The 23,333-nt window shown below is 41.1% G+C and overlaps 1 protein-coding gene and 1 long non-coding RNA gene across 3 annotated transcripts in view; one reads left to right on the top strand and one right to left on the bottom strand.

Moving 5' to 3' along the window:
- The window catches only part of LOC309655244, a 177,215-nt gene extending 154,516 nt beyond the window's left edge, over positions 1–22,699 (top strand). The window contains exon 2 of the long non-coding RNA XR_014260691.1: positions 774–22,699. This is a non-coding gene — a long non-coding RNA (uncharacterized lncRNA). The remainder of the gene's footprint in view (positions 1–773) is intronic.
- Positions 22,592–23,333, bottom strand: part of SELENOS (selenoprotein S) — a 9,468-nt gene continuing 8,726 nt past the window's right edge. For both annotated transcript variants that reach the window (XM_082450224.1, XM_082450225.1), the window contains exon 6: positions 22,592–23,196. In XM_082450224.1, coding sequence (XP_082306350.1) covers positions 23,117–23,196 — 80 coding nt within the window. In that variant the 3' untranslated portion in view covers positions 22,592–23,116. The remainder of the gene's footprint in view (positions 23,197–23,333) is intronic.

The following is a 23,333-nucleotide window of genomic DNA, read 5'->3' as shown; positions in this document are numbered from 1 at the left end:
GGGTGGTGCTCAGTGCAGGACCAATTATCCTGTCACTGAGGTAAGACTTTCCTGCGTACTTTACCTAACATCCTGTTAATTACTAGGCTTTCCAGTCTGGCTGGTGGGAACAGGAACTATTCCTAGACCTATGTGAGTGCCAGATACTGTTGCTTCAAGTTCTTTTGGGGGTTCTTTTCCCAGCCTCACATAACTTTCTCACATGCATCTGTGGAGAGTACTTTTTGCTAATGTTTGAAGGGGACCCTCTGCAGTTCTCCAGAGTTCTGTCTATAGTTCTTTTTTTTCTGGTACTCTGTCTTGCAAACTCTAGCCACCTGGGTCTCTCCCAACTTTCAGCTCTGTCTTTTCAGTGCTGGGAGTGAGGTTCCACTGGGGTTTACTCTTCCTATACTGTGTCCTGGAAACTCTTTGAAGGCAGTAAACTGGAGCAACAATGTAGCCACTGTGCTTAATCCCCTCTTTCTAGGATCACTGTCTTTCATTATCTGATGACTAGTATGTTGAAACTCTTATCTATTCTATTTGGTTGTTTCAGGTGGGTGGGTAAAACCAGTCACTGCTATCCTATCTTGGCTGGAAGTGGAAATCCAAAAAGAGAGGACTTAATATAAAGAATTGTTGGGAGTTCCCTAGTGGTCTAGTGGTTAGAATTTGGTGCTTTCACTGTGGTGGCCTAGGTTCAATCCCTGGTTGGGAAACTGAGATCCCGCAAGCCACGTGGTGCAGCCAAAAATAAAAAATAAAATAAATAAATAAAATTTTAAAATCAGGTGACTTCCCTGGTGGCGCAGTGGTTAAAAATCCACTTGCCAATGCAGGGGACATGGGTTCAATCCCTAGCCCAGGAAGATCCCACATGCCATGGAGCAACAAAGCCCATGTGTCACAACTACTGAGCCAGTGCTCTAGAGCCCGTGTGCCACAACTACTGAAGCCCAAGCACCTAGAGCCCCTGCTCCGCAACAACAGAAGCCACTGCAATGAGAAGCCCGTGCACTGCATTGAAGAGTAGCCCCCCGCTCACGACAACTAGAGAAAGCCCATACGCAGCAACGAAGCCCTAGCACAGCCAAAAATTAAAAATAAATAATTTAAAAAAATTTTTTTAAGTTAAAAAGAATTGTTAACTAGTTAACTAAAGAGTAAACACTAAGATATCATGGAAGTTCCCACCCTTGGCAGGCCCCAGATTCAGACAATGTTCTCTAGTGTTGAGGGGCCAGCCTCTCAGACATCTCTTATAGACTGACAAATGTCCCAGGACAAAAAAGATACTAGAGTTTTGTACATCTTTCTATGTTCCCATACTTTCTTCCCACATCTTGGCCTAATAAATGCATGATGTAAAAAAAATGTTCAAACTATCTTGTACAGCTTTGAGAAGTTCTTTTCAGAAAGAAAGCTAGCCTGAATTACCCAGTCTTCTATTACAGGAACATGTAGGAAAAGACAGAGGATGACCAAACTGCCAGACTCTCGTCTCAGGATCCCCGCCCCCCACTTGGGGGTCACAGCAGCAGATGTCAGTTGTGAGGCTTGTACAATGTAAAATTTTTTTTCTTTCTTTGAATTTTGTTCTGCCACTTATGAGCAAGCAACTTTGCTTTTCTGAATCTCAGTTTTCTCATGGATCATATGGGGGGAGTAATCTATTTCACAGGGCCAAACCACATGAGGGATGTAAAATCACTTTGTGAGTTGTGAGGTACTAGATGTTAGTTTTTACTTACTGGTGCAGATAGAACAAGAGTAACAAGGTCATTCCTAGGTCTCCTCCTTTTGTCTCCTCTCTGTGGTTTTACCCCAGCCCACCTGGGGCAGCAGGGTTCAGGGAAGCCTGTTGGCATGCCAGCATTCTTCTCCCTTAGGGCAAATCCCCTTTCCTTCTAGAACCAGTTTCCTCATTTGTCAAATGGGTTTAATAATTCTGACCCTGTCTCTCTCTCTGGGCCAGTAAATGAAAGGCTGTGAAGTGCTCTGAAATCTATGAAGCACCTGACAAATGCAAAGGCTTCCTGTTCTTATGATCATTAATATTATTTTGGCATTTTCCAAAAGTAGTTTTGTCTTTCACTAGTAATAGCCAAGCTCTAGAAGTTTGTAAGTGGTTGAAACATATTTTTCAAATAAATATGTTTACTAATAATACTCAAGCTCTTGAAATTTGTGAATGGGTTAAATCTATATTTAAAATATTGTTTAAGGGACTTCCCTGGTGGTCCAGTGGTTAAGACTCCATGCTCCCAATGCAGGGGGCCCGGATTCAATCCCTGATCAGGGAACTAGATCCCACATGCATGCCACAACTAAGAGTTCACATGCCACAACAGAAGATCCTGCACGCAACAACAAAGATCTGCATGCCGCAACTAAGACCCAGCACAACCAAATAAATAAATACTAAAAACTAAAATAAAATAAAAAATAAACTGAATAATGTTGAAAATCTAATGTAAAAGATAAAAAAAACCCAAAATATTGTTTGGGGCCCTTGGTTACTTGGATGTAATCACCTTGTGAAAATTCATTGAGCTGCACACTTATTATGTGTGCACCTTTCTGTATGTATTTTTATATTTCAATAAGGTGTTTAAAAACTAAAAATTTACATTTTTTGTTTAAATGGGTAATGTATGCACATGGGGATAAAATTAAAAAGGTAGAAAGGATGAAAAGGGTGAAAAGGTAGAAAGGGGTGGAAATGTTGTCTTTCTTCTCATTCTGCTCTTCAACCTTTCAGCTTTCTTCCCCAGAAGCACACACCTCAGTCGGTTTCCTTTGTATTGATCTAGAGATTAGTCTATGCGTATCCAAACACATGTGTGTATGTGTGTGTGTGTATCCCCCCTTTTAAACTCAGTGTCAGCATCCTATACAAACTGTTTTGCAACCCACTTTCTTCACTTAATATAACTCTTTCTATGGCCATACTTAGCTCATTCACAGTCACAGCTACTTAGCACTCTGCTGTACAGATATTCCATGATTGTATAATGATATTAGGTATAGCAATCTTTTGTACTATGTACCCAAGAATATTCTTTTACACACCTTCTGTGTGAATGCATTCATCTTAGGATACGTTTCTAGAAGAAGAAATAATGAGTTAAAGAGTTTAAAATTCTGATATATTCAATTTGCTTTCTGTACAGGTTGTACTAACATGCACTCTCATCAACAATGTATGAGATTTAAGAGTGTCTGGTTTCCCACACCCTTGCCAATATATCTTATTAAACTTTTTTTACATTTTCCAGTTTGATAGGGGGAAAAAAGGAATTTCAAAGATATCTCATTGTTTTCCATTTATATATGGGTAAGGTTGAACATCTTTTCATATCTTTAGAAACCATTTGAATTTTCTTTTCCATGAAGCACACTATTTGTGTTCTTAATATATTTTTCTATTGACTTGTTAGTCTTCTTTTTTATTGGTTCATGATTTGCCAATTTGTTGTTCAACTTTGTGGTTGTTGTGGTCAGGCAGAAATGTTTTATTCTTATGTGGTCATATTTATCAATTATGCCCTTAGACATAAAGAGTTTATAGTATAAAAATGCTGAATCACACAGAATTACTTTTAAAAGGTCAATATAAACGCAATAAAAATATTAATGGTATTTTTTGGGGGGAAAACTAGACAAGCTGTTCCTAAAGATCATATAGAAAAATTAAAAATAAACAAATAATTAGAAAAATTCCATAAAAGAGCAATGAAGGATGACAGTCCCCATTTCACACTAAAGAATATTAAAACCTCATTAATTAATTAAAATTAAAGTATGGTGTTGATGCATTTTATTAGTTTTCTAAGGCTTCCATAACAAACTGGGTGGCTTAAAACCAGATAAATTTCTCCTCTCCCAGTTGTGCAGGCTAGAAGTCTAAAATCAAGGTCCCTCTGAGACACTGTGTGGAATCCTTCCCTGCCTCCTCCTAGCTTCTCGGTGGTGACCATCAATCCTTGGCTTGCAGCTGCGTCACTCCAACCTCCACCTATTTTCACATGGGGCTCTCCCTGTGTGTCTCGTGTCTGTATCCGAATTTCTCTCTTATGAGGACACCTGTCATTTGGATTAGGGCCCACCCTACTCCAGTATGACCCCATCTTAACTAACAAACACCCTATTTCTAAATAAGCTCACATTCTGAGGTTCTGGGGGTTACAACTCTAACATACCTTTGGGTGAGGACACAATGCATGTATATATAGAGATCAATACAACAGAATAGAGACCAAAGTAAATCTAAATAAATCTGGAGATTTGGTATAAAAGTGAAGGAAAGATGAACAACTGTGTGGCAATTGGGAAAAAAACAAGTTAGATCTCTTTTTCGTCTTTATATCAAAGTAACTTCCAGAGGGATCAAAAGTTTCAACAACTAGGTACTGGTAGAATGGGATAATCTTGGAGTAGACAAAGCCTTTATAAACATGACATAAAACACAGAACCTATAAATTTACTTACTTGTAAAAATGTAAATTAAAATAGATATGAGGTTATCCCTACTGTGACATCACTTCCATTCACTTGTGGTTTCTGCGAGTGGAGAAAGTGTGTAGTTATAGCCACTCTGCTGGGAACTGTGGGTAAACCTGGGGATTTTCATGGACATAGGGAGAGATATGCTGAAGTGAGGGCAGGAGTGACTGAAAATCTCTGTATAAAAGGGTAAGCTATCCATCCACTCTGTTGGGTAGCATAGATTCTTTCCTAAGCTGAATTTGATCACTGGCCCATGTCAGCTTGCCCAGGACTGGGTTATTTCCTCTATGCATATCTCCACACCCCAGTCCACTGGTTGTGGTAGCATCTAATCATTGTCCTCTGAACCAGGCAATTCTCCACACACAACTCCAGCAGCTACTACCTATCAATAAGCTGAAGCCTACTGGTTGTCCTATCCAGTTATGACCAATCACAAAAATTGTCTCCACTGCAGTGTACATTCAAGTTACATCTTCACAAGAAAGACCAGCATTCTTGGTTCGTTTGTATTGAAAACCATGTTTGAATTTGCCATAAACCTGTTCTTGAGGACACTGACTATTCTTTCTAGCATCTGTTTCTCTTCATTTAAATTTTTATGTCTGAAATTTGTTTTAAAATTTAATACCAGAATAAACTTTCTTCCAGCAAAGGGTGTGACATCTTTCTTTTTTTTAGTAATGAGAAGCAAAAAATTTGTGTTTCCCTTTTGGCCTTGGCTGCTAAGAAACTCGGAAGCATGTTAAATACTCATTAACAGGAGCTGCCTGAGGCCTTTGCCCTCCTTTTTTTGCCCTCAGTATACATTGCTCTTGTATTAATACCATTTAGTGTAAGCCACCCCAAGGCAGAGCATTTGTAGGGCGTGGTACAGTGCTCTGTGATCCCTCTGTTCAGGGCTCCAGTTCTACTCGCCCCATTGCTGCCTCAGGCCTAGTGGTGGTAATGTCTCCCTCAGGTTGCCGGCTACCACACCTTCCCTTCTTCACATCCCAACACCCTGCCCACTCCTTTGTAAGCAGTCCCTTTATTAGGATCTTCTCAATTACCCAGTTTGTGTGTGCCATCTGTTTCTACCCAGGACCCCATCTCATACATACAAAGGATGTGCCAGGAGTGGGCCTTGGGAACAGACCCTCAAAATGGGATTCTGGAACTGGTTGCTCACATATCTAAGGAGTGAGCAGTGGGACATTGGTAACCCACCACAGGCGTTCACTGGTGATGGCACAGGAGGGGAGAGCAAGGCAATGGGAGAGCAAAGGGCTGTAAGACAGTCACAAGGGCAACGAGAGGGATTAGAAAGACTGTGGGGTCAGCAGGCTGCTTCTGATGGCCCTTGAGTGCATACCCAGAGAAAAGGACAAATTGAAGGCAGTTACAGTCAATGCAGAGCCCAGCTGGAAATCAGAACGCTCTGATGGAATCCCCCATCCTCTGTAACTGCAGGAGAGAAATGGTGGAAGCCAGTCCAAGGCCTGACTGTAAAGGCTGCAGAGCTGCATTGCCAATTAAATGCATAGCCCTGTCTGGTCTCTTATGCTGAGGGAACTGATGGGAGAGAAGGGGACCCTGAGATGTGGGTTGACAAAAGGCTGCGAACTTTGTCTTTCCCTGCACCCCAGCCCCTAGCCAGCCTCTCCTGCATCTATATCTTTCAATGAACACTCCTGGGGGAGTGCCTCTCTGGCTGATGCCTATTACCCTCAGGATTTGCTCCCATCACCCCTCAGTGCCTCCAGGCCCATAGGACGAGTTTGATTCCAACATGTCTCAGATGAACAAATATGAGGTCTGCCATGGAGAGCAGAGCTAAACACTGAAAGTGAAGCAGGGTGCTCGCTTTGGCAGCACATATACTAAAATTGGAACGATACAGAGATTAGCACGGCCCCTCTGCAAGGATGACACGCAAATTCGTGAAGCGTTCCATATTTTTTTTGTTATAAAGCAGAAACTAACACACCATTGTAAAGCAATTATACTCCAATAAAGATGTTAAAAAAAAAAAAAGTGAAGCAGGGCCTCAGGCATCTGTGCTGGCAGGAGTCTGGAAGAACCATGGTAGTGGACTCCAAGGATATCAGAAGAAGGCTTCAGGGAGCTAATTTCTCAAAATGGAATTCAGGGTTTAATGTGTTGGCTGGAGCACCTGGGAATGATGTTCAACTCTATTAGACTCCTTACTCGAAGCCTGTAGTCAAGTGGCCTAGAGTCTACACTCCCAGAGGTTAGCTTGAATAAACTAAATATATGAGCTGTCTGTAGCTTGTACAGGTCAGCCTCTTGGGGCAAGAATGGGGTGGAGAGTGGATATTGAAGGGCAAATGAAAAATATCCACTATTCTCGAGTCCTTTTGAACACCACCAGTGCAATTCAAGAATGCTGGTGCTCCCCCTTTAACAGCACCTTTTTTAATGCTTTGATGGTGGATCTTCTGGGCCACCGCTGGAGGTTATCATTAGGGTGTGCACAGAGTAGATCCACACAACATTTGTGTCTCTTGAAACATCCTCTGTTAAATGTCTGGGAAATTCCAACATTTCGACCATGTTGACTATGGCTTCCTTTGGCTGCTATAACAAGTTAGAACAAACTGGATGGCCTACAACAACAGAATTTTTTTCTCTCATGGTTCTAGAGGCTAGAAGTCCAATATTCAGGTGCTGGCACAGACATGTTCCCTCTGAAGCCTCTAGGGGAGGATCTTTCCTTGCCTTTTTCAGCTTCTGGTAGCTCCAGGTATCCCCTGGTTTGTGGCTAAATCACTCGGTCTCTGTCTCTGTCTTCACATGGCTTTCTTCTCTCTGAGTCTGTGTCTCTTCTCCTCTTCTTATAAGGATGCCAACTATTATGAGCTGAACTGTGTTCCCCCCAAATTTATATGCTGAAGCCTTAACCTCTAGTACCTCAGAATGTGACTGCATTTGTAGATAGGGTCTTTATAGATAGAGGTAATTATTTTAAAATGAGGCCTTTAGGGAGGGCTTTGATCCAATTTGACAGGTATTCTTATAAAAGGAGATTAGGACACACAGAAACAAGACAGATGAGCGCCCACAGAAAAAAGACCATGTGAAGAGGCAGCAAGAGGGCGGCTGTCTTGCAATCCAAGGGGTGAGGCCTCAGAGGAGAGCAAGCCTGCTGACGCCATCTTCAACTTCCAGCCTCCAGAACTGAGAGAGAATACAACTCTGTGGCTTAAGCAACCTTATCTGGGGTACTTTGTTACGGCTGCCCTAGCAGACTAACACACTAGTCACATTGGATTAGGGCCCACCCCAATCCTAAACATGACCTTGTATGACCTCATCTTAACTTGGTCATAACTGCAAAGACCCTATTTCCAAATAAGGTCACACATTCCCAGGGTTAGGACTTCAGCATACCTTTTGGGGGTACACAATTTAACTACTAACAGCCACCTTGAGTCCGATCATCAGTAAACCAGCTTAGCAGATATTAACGCCATCCCCAGGGGCTCCAGCTCAGCTAAGGAGAGGCACTGGTGGGTGAGAGAAGAGTGAGGTCACAGTATGTATTCCAGCTCCTTCTGGCTGGGTCACTGCGAGTTGACTGTCTGTGCAGATTCTGGTAACTGTTCTCTTTGCAGACCTTTGGTTTGCTAGGTGGGGAGAGGGCAAAGGAGAGGAGACTATCAATGGCTCCCCAGTGTTGCTAGCTGTGCCCATCCCTTGTTGGTTTTGTAAGCAGATTAGGTAGAAAGAAAGAGAACCAGGCATGGCTTTCTTAACATCAGAAGCCATTTTTGACCTAAGCCATTTTGTGATCTAAGCCTGGCCACAAAGCTCGCCCTTGAACATGTCTCAGTAATTAATGATCTTAAGAGAACAAAAGAACGCAGAAACGACTGTTATCAGGCAAGAGAAGTAACAACAGCAAAGATAATATATCAGGTGTAAACACTCCCAGTTCTGTTTCAATGGTAAAGATTAGCCTGAAGTACTCAACCACCAGATCAACTGGAACCTAAGGGATGATGATGTTGATGTTTTCTGACTTCAAACAGCTAAAGCTTGGACTCTGTCAACTGCCCAAACCTCTTCATGAATATGCAGGTATGCTTAGCTTAAAACTTCCCCAGTTTTGCTATTCTAGGAGACACCACTTCGGGGATGATCCCCAGTGTTCTCCTTACTTGCTGCAAGTAATAAATCCTTCCTTCTCCTGATCTTTGGCTTGGTTGTATCTTTTGGTTCGACACCTACCAAGAGTTGAAGCCAGTTTTTGGGTAAGTTTCTCTAAACCCCATCCACACATTTGCAAATAGTTCCTTTATTGACCACTCCTCAGTCACCCAGTCTGAATGTGCCATGTTCCCTGCTGGAGCCCTGACTCATGCAGGCCATCATCTAGGCTCCTTTTGGGATTGGGGTGTGTACTTGTCAGAGCAGGATTCTTCATAGGTGCTAAGCAATTCTCTTGATTGTAAATCTTGGGAATGGTCCTCAAGGACTGGGTTGGGGCAGCTTTGCTCCAGACTGGAGAAATTTCAGAGACTAAAATGTGGATGTTACAAGACCCATGAGGATTTACACCACTATTGCAAAGGGCTAGTTTCTTCCCCTTGCTGCATCTCTACCCTTGCACAGTGGCTTGATGGCTCCTCCCATCAAGAGGTGGAGTCTTCCTCCATCCTTTGCAACAGAACTAGCCTTAAAATTGCTTTGGTCAATGAGATGGTAGCAAAATGTGAAGCAAACGGAAACTTGAAATGCTTTGGCACTGCTCTTGGAATTGAACCACAATGTGGGCAAGCCCGAGTAGCCTGCTAGAGATCAAGAAACACCTGTTGCTCCAGCAGATAGCTAGCCAACTGCCAGACATGAGTGAGGCCATTTGGGTCCAGCTAGTCTCTAGCTGACCCACAAGCTGACCCACAGATGCATAGTGAGTGCAGCCAAGATCAACTGCGCCAAGCCCAGCAGAATCGTAGGGATATGTGGTTGTTTCAACTCACCAAGTCCAGAGTGGTTTGGGACACTGAAGAAGCTAAGGACTACATCTTCCAAATCAGAGGTTGCACTGGCAAGCTCGCTTCTCTTGCATTTTTTTAATTACAAGTCCTATTTTTATCATGGGGTTTACAAATTGTTTTGATTATGGTGAGGAGAGGTCTGGAATAAACTGAAAGGAGGTTTGGAATAAATATTTTAAAATGAAGGGGGCTTACCCTATATCAACATTTGCAGAAATTTACTCCTGAAGCTGGTCTCATGGCATTGTATTACTTCCTCCTGTGATGCTAAAAAGGCAGTGAGGGGCCAATAAATTTCCCTAAGACGTTTGTTAAGGTCTGTGTTTTCACATTACCATTAGATCCCCAAGGAGGACTTTCTACTGAGAAGCAGGTCAGGAACAAGTACTAACACTGAAAACTAGAAAGACTCTCCTGGTTTGCGGTGAAGTTATTTCATCTCTAAATTACTTCCTAATGTTTGCAACTCTTACATTTCACAAAAGTGGAATCCGTGGCTACAGAGTATAGGTAAGTTAGGCCCCCCCAAGTCAGATCATTTCTCATTGTGATATGTATTTTCCATTTGTAGCCCTCATCACAGTACAGTCTTTTTTTTTATTTTTATTTTATATTGGAGCATAATTGATTAATAATGTTCTGTTAGTTTCAGGTGTACATCAAAGTGATTCAGTTATGCCTGTACACATATCTATTCTTTTTCAACTTCTTTTCCCATTTAGATTATTACAGAATATTGAGCAGAGTTCCCTGTGTCTGGCATGCAGACTCCTAGTTGCGGCATGTGAACTCTTAGTTGTGGCAGGCATGCAGGATCTAGTTCCCTGACCAGGAATTGAACCAGGGCCCCCTGCATTGGGAGCATGGAGTCTTAACCCACTGGACCATCAGGGAAGTTCCGGTCGGGTTTTGATATCAGGGTATTGGTGGCCTCATAGAATGAGTTTGGGAGTATTCCTTCCTCTGCAATTCTTTGGAATAGTTTGAGGATAGGTGTTACCTCTTCTCTAATGTTTGATAGAATTCACCTGTGAAGCCATCTGGTCCTGGACTTTTGTTTGGTGGGAGTTTTTAATCACAGTTTCAATTTCAGTACTTGGGATTATTCTGTTCATATTTTCTATTTCTTCCTGATTCAGTCTTGGGAGATTGCACCTTTCTAAGAATTTGTCCATTTCTTCCAGGTTGTCCATTTTTTTGGCATATAGTTGTCTGTAGTGATCTCTTATGACCCTTTGTATTTCTGTGATGTAGGTGTAACTTCTCCTTTTTCATTTTTAATTTTATTGACTTTAGCCCTCTCCCTTTTTTACATGATGAGTCTGGCTAAAGGTTTATCAATTTTGTTTATCTTTTCAAAGAACCAGCTTTGGTGGGGACCTCGATGCCCAAGGAGATGGGAGGACCCCCAAGCGAACTGTCACCCCACATGGCTTGCAGGATCTTGGTTCACGAGCCAGGGGTTGGGCCAAAGCTCCTGCAGTGGGACCCCTGAGTCTGAACCACTGAACTAACAGAGAACCTCAGACCCCAGGTAATATTCATCAGAGTGAGGTCTCCTGGAGGTCCTCATCTCAGCACCAAGACCCAGCTCTACCCAACAGCCTACAAACTCCAGTGTTGGAAGCCTCATGCCAAACAACCAGTAAGACAGGAGGAACACAATCCCACCCATCAAAAAAAAAAAAAAATGAGACGGCAAAAAAATATGTCACAGATGAAGGAGCAAGGTAAAAACCTATAACACCAAATAAATGAAGAGGAAATAGGCAACCTACCTGAAAGAGAATTCAGAGTAATGATAGTAAAGATGATTCAGAATCTCGGAAACAGAATGGAGGCACGGATTGAGAAAATACAAGAAATGTTTAACAAAGATATAGAAGAACTAAATAACAAACCGAGATGAACAACAAAACAATAACTGAAATGACAAACACACTACAAGGAATCAATAACAGAATAACTGAGGCAGAAGAACGAATAAGTGAGCTGGAAGACAGAAAGGTGGAAATAACTACCGAGGAGCAGAATAAAGAAAAATGAATGAAAAGAACTGAAGACAGGGGCTTCCCTGGTGGCGCAGTGGTTGGGAATCTGCCTGCCAATGCAGGGGACATGGGTTCGAGCCCTGGTCTGGGAGGATCCCACATGCCATGGAGCAACTAGGCCCGTGAGCCACAAGTACTGAGCCTGAGCGTTTGGAGCCTGTGCTCTGCAATGAGAGAGGCTGCGACAATGAGAGGCCCGTGCACCGCGATGAAGAGTGGCCCCCACTTGCTGCAGCTAGAGAAAGCCCTCACGCAGAAATGAAGACCCAACACAGCCATAAATAAATAAATAAAGTGTAAAAATTTAAAAAAATAAAAAGAACTGAAGACAACCTCAGAGACCTCTGCAACAACAACGCACCAACATTCAAATTATAGGTGTCCCAGAAGAAGAAGAGAAAAAGAAAGGGTCTGAGAAAATATTTGAAGAAATTATAGTCAAAAACTTCCCTAAAGTGGGAAAGGAAATAGTCACGCAAGTCCAGGAAGTGCAGAGTCCTGAGGGATAAACCCTAGGAGAAAAACACCAAGACACGTACTAATCAAACTAACAAAAACTAAATTCAAAGAAAAAATACTAAAAGCAGCAAGGGAAAAATAAAAAATAACATACAAAGGAATCCCCATAAAGTTATCAGCTGATTGTTCAGCAGAAACTCTGCAGGCCAGAAGGGAGTGGCAGGATATACTTAAAGTGATGAAAGAGAAAAACCTACAACCAAGATTACTCTACCCAGCAAGGAACCCATTCAGATTCGACAGAGAAATCAAAAGCTTTTCAGACAAGCAAAAGCAAAGAGAATTCAGCACCACCAAACCAGCTTTACAACAAATGCTAAAGAAACTTTTCTAGGCAGAAAACACAAGAGAAGGAAAAGACCCACAATAACAAACCCAAAACAACTAAGAAAAAGGTAATAGGAACATGCATATCGATAATAACCTTGAATGTGAATGTATTAAATGCCCCAATCAAAAGACACAGACTGGCTGAATGGATACAAAAACAAGATCCATATATATGCTGTCTACAAGAGACCCACTTCAGACCTAGGGACACATACAGACTGAAAGTGAAGAGCTGGAAGAAGATATTCCATGAAAACGGAAATCAAAAGAAAGCTGGAGTAGCAATATTTGTATCAGATAAAATAGACTTTAAAATAAAGACTGTTACAAGAGATAAGGACACTATAAAACGATCAAGGGATCAATCCAAGAAGATATAACAATCATAAATATTTATGCACCCAACATAGGAGCACCTCAATACATAAGGCAAATGCTAACAACCATGAAAGGGGAAATCAACAGTAACACAATAGTAGGGGGCTTTAACACCCCACTTACACCAATGGACAGACCATCCAAACAGGAAATAAATAAGGAAAAACAAACTTTAAATGACACAATAGACCAGATAGATTTAATTGTTATTTATAGAACATTCCACCCTAAAGCAGCAGAATACACTTTCTTCTCAAGTGCACACCGAAACATTCTCCAGGATAGATCACATCTTGGGTCACAAATCAAGCCTTGGAAAATTTAAGAAAATTGAAATCCTATCAAGCATCTTTTCTGACCACAATGCTATGAGATTGGAAATCAATTACAGGAAAAAAACTGTAAAAAACACGAATACATGGAGGCTAAACATTGTGCTACTAAATAACCAAGAGGTCACTGAAGAAATCAAAGAAGAAATTTAAAAATACATAGAAACAAATGACAATGAAAACACGACATCCCAAAACCTATGGGATGCAGGAAAAGCAGTTCTAAGAGGGAAGTTTATAGCAATTCAATCTCACCTCAAGAAACAAGAAAAATCTCAAATAAACAATCTAATGCTACACCTAAAGCAACTAGAGAAAGAACAAAGAAAACCCAAAGTCAGTAGAAGGAAAGAAATCATAAAGATCAGAGCAGAAATAAATGAAATAGAAATGAGGAAAACAATAGCAAAGATCAATAAACCTAAAAGCTGGTCCTTTGAGAAGATAAAAAAAAATTGATAAACCCTTAGCCAGACTCATCAAGAAAAAAAGGGAGAGGACGCAAATCAATAAAATTAGAAATGAAAGAGGAGAAATCACAACTGACACCACAGAAATACAAAGGATTATAAGAGACTACTACAAACAACTATATGCCAATAAAATGGACAACCACAATGAAATGGACAAATTGTTGGAAAGGTACAATTTTCCAAGACTGAACCAGGAAGAATTAGAAAATATAAACAGACCTATCACAAGTAATGAAACGGAAAGTGTAATTAAAAAGCCTCCAACAAACAGAAGTCCAGGACCACATGGCTTCACAGGCGAATTCTATCAAACATTTAGAGAAGAGCTAACACCTATCCTTCTCAAACTCTTCCAAAAAATCGCAGAGGGAGGAACACTCCCAAGTTCATTGTACGAAGCCACCATCACCCTGATAGCAAAACAAGAAAAAGATATCACAAAAAAAGAAAATTATAGACCAATATCACTGATGAACATAGATGCAAAAATCCTCAACAAAATACTAGCAAACGGAATCCAACAACATATTAAAAGGATCATACGCCATGACCAAGTGGGATTTATCCCAAGGATGCAAGGATTCTTCAATATACGCAAATCAATCAATGTGACACACCATATTAACAAATTAAGGAATAAAAACCATATGATCATCTCAATAGATGCAGAAAAAGTTTTTGATAAAATTCAACACAATTTATGATAAAAACTCTCCAGAAAATGGGCATAGAGGGAACCTACCTCAACATAATAAAGGCCATGTACGACAAATCCACAGCAAACATCATTCTCAATGGTGAAAAACTGAAAGCATTTCCACTAAGATCAGGAACAAGACAAGGACGTCCACTCTTGCCACTCTTATTCAACATAGTTTTGGAAGTCCTAGCCACAGCGATCAGAGAAGAAAAAGAAACAAAAGGAATACAAATTGGAAAAGAAGAAGTAAAACTGTCACTGTTTTCAGATGACATGATATTATACATAGAAAATCCTAAAGATGCCACCAGAAAACTACTAGAACACTACCTAACACCATACACAAAAGTAAACTCAAAATGGATTAAAGACCTAAATGTAAGACCAGACACTATAAAACTCTTAGAGAAAAACATAGGAAAAACACTCTTTGACATAAACCACAGCAAGATCTTTTTTGACCCACCTCCTAGAGTAATGAAAATAAAAACAAAAATAAACAAATGGGACCTAATTAAACTGAAAAGCTTTTGCATAACAAAGGAAACCATAAACAAGATAAAAAGACAACATTCAGAATGGGAGAAAATATTTGTATATGAAACAACAGACAAAGGATTAATCTCCAAAATATACAAACAGTTCATGGAGCTCAATATCAAAAAAACAAAAAACCCAATTAAAAAATGGGTGGAAGACCTAAATAGACATTTCACCAAAGAAGACATACAGATGGCCAACAAACACATGAAAAGATGCTCAACATTACTAATTATTAGAGAAATGCAAATCAAAACTACAATGAGGTATTACCTCACATGGGTCAGAATGGTCATTATCAAAAAATCTAGGAACAATAATTGCTGGAAAGGGTGTGGGGAAAAGGGAACCCTCCTGCTTGTTGGTGGGAATGTAAATTGATACAACCACTATGGAGAACAGTATGGAGGTTCCTTAAAAAACTAAAAATAGAACTACTATATGACCTAGCCATTCCACTACTGGGCACATACCCTAAGAAAACCATAATTCAAAAAGAGATATGTGCTACAATGTTCATTGCAGCACTATTTACAATAGCCAGGACATAGAAACAACCTAAATGTCCATTGACAGATGAATGGATAAAAAAGATGTGGCACATATATACAATGGAATATTACTCAGCCATAAAAAGAAATGAAACTGAGTTATTTGTAGTGAGGTGGATGTACCTAGAGTCTGTCATACAGAGTGAAGTGAGTCAGAAAGAGAAAAACAAATACCATAGGCTAATGCATATATATGGAATCTAAAAAAAAAAAAAAAAGGTACTGATGAACTTAGTGGCAGGGCAGGAATAAAGACGTAGACGTAGAGAATGGACTTGAGGACACGGGGTGGGGAGGGGGAACCTGGGGTGAAGTGAGAGTAGCATCCACATATATACACTACCAAATGTAAAATAGATAGCTAGTGGGAAGCAGCAGCATAGCACAGGGAGATCAGCTCGGTACTTTGTGACAACCTAGAGGGGTGGGATAAGGAGGGTGGGAGGGTGATTCAAGAGGGAGGGATACGGGGATATATATATTCACTTTGTTGTACAACAGAAACTAACACAGCATTGTGAAGCAATTATACTCCAATAAAGATGTGTTAAATAAAACAAACAAACAAACAAAAACCCCAAAAAACAAAGAACCAGCTTTTAGTTTCATTGATATTTTCTATTGATTTCTTCATTTCTATTTCATTTATTTCTACTCTGATCTTTATGCTCTCTTTCCTTCTACTAACTTAGGGTTTTGTTTGTTCTTCTTTCTCTAGTTGCTTGAGGTATAAGGTTATTTGTGATTTTTGTTTCCTGAGGTAAGATTTTATTGCTATAAAATTCCCTCTTAGAACTGCTTTTGCCGCGTCCCATAGGTTTTGGATCGTTGTGCTTTCATTTTCATGTCTCTAGGTATTTTTTGATTTCCTCTTTGATTTCTTCAGTGATCCATTGGTTGTTTAGTAGGATATTTTTTAGCCTCCATGTGTTTGTGTTTTTTACAGTTTTTTTCTTGTAACTGATTTCTAACCTCATAGCATTGTGGTTGGAAAAGATGCTTAATATGATTTCAATTTTCTTAAATTTACTGAGGCTCATTTTGTGCCCAGCATGCAGTCAATCCTGGAGAATGTTCCGTGTACACTTGAGAAGAATGTGTATTCTGCTGCTTTTGGATGGAATGCTCTATAAATATCAATTAAGTCTATCTGGTCTAATGTGTCATTTAAGGCCTGTGTTTCCTTATCGAACTTCTGTCTGGATGATCTGTCCAGTGATGAAAGTGGGGTATTGAAAGTCCCCACTATTATTTTGTTACTGTCGATTTCTCCTTTTATGGCTGTTAGTATTTGCCTTATATATTGGGGGTCCTCTTATGTTGGATGCATATATATTTACAATTGATATATCTTCTTGGTTTGATCCCTTTATCATTATGTAGTGTCCTTCCTTATCTCTTTTAACAGTCTATTTTAAAGTCGATTTTGTTGGGACTTCCCTGGTGGCGCAGTGGTTCAGGATCCAGGGGGCACGGGTCAAGCCCTGGTCTGGGAGGATCCCACATGCCGTGGAGCAACTAAGCCCATGCGTCACAACTACTGAGCCTGTGCTCTGGAGCCCAGGAGCCACAACTACTGAAGCCCGCGTGCCTGGAGTCTGTGCTCCACAACGAGAGAAGGCATCATAATGAGACGCCCACACACCACAACGAAAAGTAGCCCCCGCTCTCCAAACTAGGGAAAGCCAGTGCACAGCAACAAAGACCCAACACAGCCAAAAATAAAAAAGTAAATAAATTTAAACATTTATAAAAAAAATAAAGTCTATTTTATCTGATATGAGTATTGCCACTCCAGCTTTCTCTTGGTTTCCATTTGCATGGAATACCTTTTTCCATCCCCTCACTTTGTCTGTATGTGTCCCTCAATCTGAAGTGGGTCTCTTGTAGATAGCATATATATGGGTCTTATTTTTGTATCCATTCAGCCAGTCTGTGTCTTTTGGTTGGAGCCTTTAATCCATTTACATTTAAGGTAGTTATCAATATGTATGTTCCTATTTTCATTTTCTTAACTGTTTTGGATTTGGTTTTGTAGGTCTTTTATCTTCCTTTCCTCTTTTGTTCTATTCTCTTGTGATTTGATGACTAACTTTGGTGTTGTGTTTGGATTCGTTTGTGTGTGTGTATCTACTGTAGTTTTTTGGTTTGCAGTTACCATGAGGGTTTGATATAGCAGTCTATATATAAACAAGTTTGTTTTAAGTTGCTGGTCTTTTAATTTCAAACACATTTCCAATATCCTGCATTTGTGCTCTCCTCTTCTCACAATTGCTGGTTTTGATATTTATGTGCAGATGATTTCCTACCCTTACTTTATGTTTGTCTTTACTTGTGAACTTTTCCATTTGTAATTTTGTTTCTAGTAGTGGCCTTTTCTTTTCTGCTTAGAGAAATTCCTTTAGCATTTGTTGCAAAGCTGGTCTGGTGGTGCTGAATTCTCTTAGCTTTTGCTTGTCTGTAAAGCTTTTGATTTTTCCATGGAATCTGACTGAGAGCCTTGCTGGGTAGAGTCTTCTTGGCTGTAGGTTCTTCCCTTTCATCTCTTTAAATATATCATGCCACTCCCTTCTGGCCTGCAGAGTTTCTGCTGAGAAATCAGCTGAAAACCTTATGGGAGTTCCCTTGTATGTTATTTGTTGCTTTTCATATTTTTTTGTCTTTAATTTTTGTCAACTTGATTACCATGTGTCTCAGCATGTTCCTCGTTGGGTTTATCTTGCCTGGAACTCTCTGTGCTTCCTGGACTTGGGTAACCATTTCCTTTCCAGTGTTAGGGAAGTTTTCAGCTATTATCTCTTCAAATATTTCCTCAGGTCCTTTCTCTCTCTCTTCTCCTTCTGGGACCCCTAAAATGCAATAGTTGGTGTGTTTAACGTTGTCCCAGAGGTCTCTTAGACTGTCTTTATTTCTTTTCATTCTTTTTTCTTTATTCTGTTCCATGGCAGTGATTTCCATCATTCTGTCTTCCAGGTCACGTATCCATTCTTCTGCCTCAGTTACTCTGCTATTCATTCCTTCTAGTGTAGTTTTTACTTGTTATTGTATTGTTCACCTCTGTTTGTTCTTTATTTCTTCTAGGTCTTTGTTGAACATTTCTTGTATCTTCTCAATCTGTGCCTCCAATTCTTTTTCTGAGATCTTGGATCATCTTCACTATCATTACTCTGAATTCTTTTTCCAGTAGATTGCCTATCTCCACTTCACTTAGTTGTTCTTCTGGGGTTTTATCTTGTTCCTTCACCTGGGACATATTCCTCTGCCGTCTCATCTTGTCTAACTTTCTGTGATTGTGGTTTCTGATCTACAGGCTTGCAGGGCTGCATTTCTACTTCATTCTGCTGTCTGCCCTCTGGTGGATGAAGCAGGCTAAGAGGGCTTGTGCAGGCTTCCTGGTGGGAGGGCCTGGTTCCTGCCCTATGGTGGGTGGAGCTGGGTCTTGTCCCTTTGGTGGGCAGGGCTATGCTCAGAAAGACTTCAAGCAGCCTGTCTCCTGATGGGTGGGGCCGTGCTCCAGCCCTGTTGGTTGTTTGGCTTGAGGAGCCTGGAGACTGTTGGGTGGGGCTAGGTCTTGGGGGGGAAATGGCAGCCTCCTAGAGGGTTCACACCAATGAGTACTCACCAGAGCTGCCACTGCCAATGTCTTTGTCGCCACAGCCGTCCCCTACCTCTGCTGGAGACCCTCCAATACTATCAGGTAGGTCTAGCCCTGTCTCTTATGCAGTCACTGCTTTTTTCCCTAGGTCCTGGTGTGCACTAAACCTTGTGTGTGCCCTCCAAGAGTGGAGTTTGTTTCCCCCAGTCCTATGGAATTCCTGAGATCACACCCCACTGACCTTCAAAAGTCAGATTCTCTGGGGGTTCCTCCTCCCATTGCCAGACCCCCCAGGTTAGTGGGGTTCAGGACTTTCACTCCTGTGGGAGAACTTCTGTATTATAATTATTTTCCAACTTGTGGGTTGTCCACCTGGTGGGTATGGGATTTGATTTTATTGCGATTGTGCCCCTCCTACCATCTCGTTGTGGCTTCTTCTTTGTCTTTGGGTATAGGGTATCTTTTTTTGGTAGGTTCCAGCATTTTTTGTGTTGATGGTTGTTCAGCAGTTAGTTGTGATTTCAGTGTAAAGAAGGGATGAGCTCACGCCTTTCTACTCTGCCACCCTTTGCTATCTCCAGTCATTTATTTTTGTTAACTGTGTGATGCTCATCTTCCCCAAACGCATCACATGGCCCACGAGGGCAGGGCACGTGTCTGTGCTGTTTACAGCATCTTCTTCATCACCAGACTGACTGTGAGTCTTCAGTTTCCCAGAGCACAGCATCATTTTCTATCCAAGTTCTTTTGAGATACAGTATTTGAATTGGGGTACAATATGCTGACATTTTACTTCAAGCTGCATATACCAATTTGCCTCATCACGACATCATACATTTGTGGTTTCTCCAATGCCACTCACATCGAGTGGCATTACAGTGATGCTTACACCTTTTTGCCTTTTCTAACTCCTTTTGTAACTTTCTTTAACTTCAGCATTTAGAGGTCAGGAAGATCAGGAAAAAGCAGCAAGAGATTGATCAGAAAGGCAGGAGAAAACCAGACAAGTGCAGAGTCCCAGAAGTCAAGAGAAAAGTGTTTTTCAAGGAGTGCTCAATTACTGCAAATGATGAGTGCCGAGAATGATCCATCAGACACATCAACTTAAGAAGAGCTTTTGTGGAACAGATATAACAGCAAATGGAGGAAGAGAAATTGGAGAGAGAATACAGGAACTTGTTCAAGAAGACTAGAAGCGCTGGGCAGGGTAGGCACAGGAGAGAGGTGTGGGCTGTCTTGGGAGTAAAGACCCAGAGTGTGGTGTTATGGAAGGCAAGAGAAGGGAGCGCTGCAAGGAGAGTCAAGTGCTGGCAGGTCAAATAAGACGAAACCAAAAACTCCACTGGGGCGTGAAAGAGAATTATCCAGGAAGAGCACCTTCAGCATTAAGCAGCATTAATCTGTTCCTGATGAGTGGAGACAACTCAAAGCTCACTCTAGAGCACCAGAGGGAACCAGGGCTTTGGGTATGTGATGTGGCTTTGTTCTTATGAGAAAGACTTGATGGCATGGTGGAGAGGAGGAAGCGAGGGAAGAGTGGTCCTTGAGAAGGAGGGAATAGTTCCTTTCTCCTCCTGCAGAGGCAGGTGCATTTGGCCAAGGACACAACTCTAGCAACCAGAAAGTTTCAGCTGAAGGTCTGTGCATATTTTGCCCCACATTTACTAATGTTGCTCCATGACCACGATGGACTGGGTCACGCATTCATCATTTAAACCTTAATAGCTCTCAAGTGTCTACTGCATGAGTTTCAAGCTGCTGGCAGTCTATACTGGGTTTATGCTGTGAATCCAGCTGCAGCCCCTCCATTGAAGCATGAGGCAGTGTTCTGCCGGTTTGACACGGCTCTGACCCATCCCTTCTTCCCCATGGGCCTCAGGTTCTAGCCCCACTTCCTCATTCTTTCAATATCAGCAGAGGACCTATCTCTTCTGGAAAGAGATATCTCCTACCTCTTCTGGTCCACCCTTCTGGAATGCTTACTGCCCTAGACTTGTAGCACACAATTTTCACCCAAGTATTCACTATTCCACATGGTAACTGTTTCATTAGCTAGATCAAGCTCCCATCTTGGTTACCTATGGCCCTTGGTTATTAGGAACACAAGGACAAAGTAGACTATAGTGATCAGGGCCTTGGACCAGGTGACCCTCTAAGCTTCAGTTTCTGAAAACCAAGGTTAATTAGAAGTACCTACCTCACAGGATTGTAGTGAGGATTAACTATAAATGTATGTGCCTGGCACACAGCAAGTGCTCTTCAAATGCTAACTATTACACAAATTAGTTTCCTTCTCCCCTTTATTATCTCCCAATCAATTCTCCACATTGCACCACCCCCTCCACCACCACCTCATGGTGCCAGATTCAAGGTGGGTACACAGAACTCATTGTTTCTTCCTATGTGTCCCTGACTTGATAATTTCTAAATTTATGGGAACAAAATGAGGTTTGAGGGAAAAGTCACAGCTAATAGTGTACTGAAACATGCCCTTCCACTTCTAAAATGAATAGTTGAGAGCTGCTTAACATAAGTTTTCAGCTACAGAAAATATATTAAAGGAAGAATTCTTTAAAAGTTCCTTTAAATCCTACAGGGAATCTCTCTATATGTAAATAACAAACCTGGGTAAAATATTTTAACCCAAGTCTAAAACTTCCCATGTTGTGAGTCTTCCATGCTGGTGGAAAGCCAATCTGGGTAAAAACTGGTAATTCAGATAAAGATTCAAGGGCTTTCCTAACCCTCAGGAGACCCACCCTGGTTTTCAATGACACTCTCTTCTGCCAGGAACTCCCACATTCCTCCACTCAAAATTTCACTCAAATGTCTCCAGACCCAAACACTTGATTTTCACTACTCCAGCCCATTTGTTTGCAATCACACTGTCTTCAAAGTCCTGTTTTCACTCCCTCCAGCCTTCCCCAAGAGATTTTAAGCCCCCTAAGACCAGACTATATTTTTCCTTTATATATATCAAGAGACAACTACAGAGTATTTCACATACTCAACATATGTTGATTAATTTATATGAGACCTTTCTGGAATACTTTCCCAGCTAATCATCACTATTCTGCAGGTTAATTTTGTTCCTTCTTACAATCTTGACGTAAAGCAGGGATCAGCAAACTATAGCAGGCAGGACAAATCCAACCCATGAGCTAAGAATTTTTAAATGTTTTTAACAATCCTTTAAAAATGTAAAAAAATAAAGACTATGCAACTGCAAAGTCTAAAATATTTACTATCAGGCCCTTTATAGCATACTTGACAGAGGTTCTAGACAAGGACATAAGAAATGAGTGCAAGAGGGATGACCCACAGGGCTCCAAGAAACCTCATTGGCCCCTGAGGTACCTCTAGGCAAGATGTTTCTTTATCCTCTTAATTCAGAAACTCAACTCCAAGTGCCTGATTTTGTGGATAAACCCAAGGAGCCTGCCAACTCTGAAAATCACTACAGCTGTCTGCCACTTGCCATGCTCATTGCAGGTGAGGAATGAGAAGGGAAAATAAGTAATATTAGTGGGAGGTTATGAATAATAAAAAGCTGTGTAATATTAGATAGACAAATTCAAGTTCATAATGAAATCTCCTTAAATTTGATAAAGATGCTGAAAATGTTCCTTGCAATTATTTTTTTTTTAATATTTACAGTTTTCTTTTTTTTTTTTTTTTAACAAAGCTCTGTACATAAAAATAAATATACAGAAACAACCCCATCAACTCTCTACATCAGTAATCCTCGCTGGTGGGCTCACCATTTACAAGGAAGACATCATTCAATGCAACCTGTCACAGAGACTGTCCTACCAGCAAGGACCTGTTAACTTGAAGGATCATTGCCAGGTCTCTTTTATCAAGATCGCCAATCACTTGGAGGCCTTTAGCTATCAACGAGCAATGACCCATGAAATCAGTGAACACAGTCACTGGCTTCAGTGCAGTGTGACCAACTGCAACTACTGCCTAGTGGCCACATCCACACTCCATGCTGCCTTCAACCCTTGAAGACACAGGTGCAGTTAAGAACAGAAAGAAAGCCCCCTCCCCCTGGGTAGTCACTGTGAAAAGCGTGCATAAGGCAATTGAGTCGAGGGTTAAGGATTCATCTTGCTAGTGTCAAAAGCAACACTAACAAGATTCTTAGCCTCATCCACCAGACGATGGACCTCTGCGTCCAGGTCTCCAGGAGCAGGCTCCACCTCCTTCACCAGACAAAGGGTTGTAACCTGTGAAAAGAGAAAGGAAGCAGAACAGTGCTGGAAATGTTCTGTGTCAAACATAAAATTGTGAGCCTGACGTGCAAAGCACTGCAAAGATATGGATTCTAGTCTCACAACATTTTCATAAAACTTTCAGCTACCGT

The sequence above is a fragment of the Balaenoptera physalus genome, assembly GCF_965194825.1.
Source record: "Balaenoptera physalus genome assembly, chromosome: 2".
Classification (NCBI taxonomy): domain Eukaryota; kingdom Metazoa; phylum Chordata; class Mammalia; order Artiodactyla; family Balaenopteridae; genus Balaenoptera; species Balaenoptera physalus.
Note: the sequence above shows the minus strand (reverse complement) of the source record. Positions and strands in the feature narration are given on the sequence as shown.